General features: G+C 36.5%; 1 protein-coding gene across 1 annotated transcript; it reads right to left on the bottom strand.

Annotated features, from left to right (window-relative positions):
- Window positions 1-1,000: 1,000 nt before the first annotated feature.
- LOC105119577 (metallothionein-like protein type 2) lies at window positions 1,001-1,764 on the bottom strand. The gene is made up of 2 exons (XM_011017723.1): window positions 1,550-1,764; window positions 1,001-1,469 (listed from the first exon to the last, which is right to left on the bottom strand). Exons 1-2 carry the CDS (start codon window positions 1,747-1,749, stop codon window positions 1,295-1,297), a joined length of 375 nt encoding a protein of 124 aa, XP_011016025.1. The 5' UTR covers window positions 1,750-1,764; the 3' UTR covers window positions 1,001-1,294.
- Window positions 1,765-1,967: the final 203 nt, after the last annotated feature.

Raw genomic sequence — 1,967 nt, 5'->3', positions numbered from 1 at the left:
ATCTTTCATTCTTTTTCTTCTGCCCTTTATTTTTATTTTTATTTTTTTACATTCTGAAAAGGACTTAGTTGTTTATTTACTTTTTATTTTTAACATGTTTTTTTAATTATTATTACAAAAATTTATTAAATTTTTCATAAGTTTTTCAATTGTTATGTGTCTGTCATTGCGCACTAGTTATTACAGATTATCCATCTTACGTAATTGGCAAAGATTATTCATCTTAAGTAAATGGCAAACATTATCTATCTTAAGCAATTGACAAAAAACATAATATGATCCCTTTACTCAAAATTAATTTTCTCTTAAAATTAATAATTTTAACTTATTTTTCTATAAATTTTTAATCATAATCTCATAAACGAACTATGATGTTTTGTTTTTTATTTTAAAAATATTTTAAATTTTTTTTACAAATAGTTTATTTTAAAAAAATTAATTTTGAACCTTTCTATATTTTTTTAATATCCTAATATAATAATATTAAAAATAATTTATTTCGATATAAAGATATTTTTCAATAAAAAAATTTCAAAAATAATATCTAATCCGGATAAACAAGGACAACAGGACGTTCATCAGCAAGGCTAATCCCGACCACAAAGTCAATGGCCCCATTTCGCGATATTTCCTTCTCTTTCTCTCCACCATTCTTTTACTATTGACGTGGCATGCTCTGACGGGCTCTATCAATCGGTTTCCACGACATGAATGAATGGTTCCAAAACTCAGTGGACCCAGACCAGCCTTTCGTTACCTCTGCAACCTCCCAAGATTCACATTCCTCAAGTAATCGCCTCCTAATAAATCCTTAAATAACCCAAATAAAACCCACCAGTAATTTATTTCTTACATAGTAGCGATCAAACAGGTGAAAAATCTTCAGATTGGATGAATGAGTGTGTGCTTTCAGTCAGTCAGTTTCAGACATGCATGCATGATTCATGTGTGCCCGAAAAGGCAGAAGCAGTACATCCATCCCATCATACACAAACACACAATCATAAACAGCATATAATCACAGCAACACTACCATTTTAATTATACAAGAAAGATAAACAGGACGACAAGCAGCTGACTCGACTTGAGACTTGATACTAGACAGGAAGCCACAGAGCTGCAAATCCACGAAGATTTGCATAAAACAAGCCATGAAATACTAAATACTTAATTGAAACTTGTTGAAGACAAGAGAGAACCCTTATAAACGCCTAGTAGATGAAATATTATTTCTTGTCAATCCGTCGATGCGATGATCATTTCTTGAATCAACGCAGCCCGCGGCCGATCGGTCTCATTTACAAGTGCAAGGATCACAGGCACAGTTGGCTCCACACTTGCAGCCACTCTCAGCTCCCGCGACCGTCTCAGCAGCTCCCTCAAAGTGACCCTTCTCTGGTGCCACACCAAGAACCAGAGTTTCTTTGGTCATCGTCTCTGATAAGCTCATGTCAGGGTACATCTTGCATCTGCGAGTTAACAATATCATTTAAAAAAACAAAGCATCAAAACTATCAAGAATTAGGGGAAATTAATGAATCAATCTTACCCTCCACAGCCGCTGCCGCACTTGCAGCCGGTACCACACCCACAGTTTCCTCCACAGCAAGACATCTTCACGAAGAGAATTGGGGATATAAAAGCTGGATAACACTTATGATTGAACGAGTAACAGGGGAACCTGCGTACCCTCACTTTATAGGCAGATGAGGAGACAGTCTTCGAGGATATCCACCGTCCATTTGTCATGATCTTACGTCATGCTTATCCCCGCATATCTGTCCAAATCTGTACCCGCTTTCTATACACGTTGCGGTTCTCGAACCCTCAAATCCCTCCTTCGTTGGCTATTCTGGTATTTTCAACACCATTTTGTTGACCTTAAGTTTAAACCCCGTCGGATTTTATTACTTGGAGCTCAATCCAACGGTGTTCCGTTTGCAGTATGTCGTATCGTGGGGCAAGAC

Source organism: Populus euphratica, unplaced genomic scaffold (genome assembly GCF_000495115.2).
Source record: "Populus euphratica unplaced genomic scaffold, PopEup_1.0 scaffold3156.1, whole genome shotgun sequence".
Lineage (NCBI taxonomy): Eukaryota > Viridiplantae > Streptophyta > Magnoliopsida > Malpighiales > Salicaceae > Populus > Populus euphratica.
Note: the sequence above shows the minus strand (reverse complement) of the source record. Positions and strands in the feature narration are given on the sequence as shown.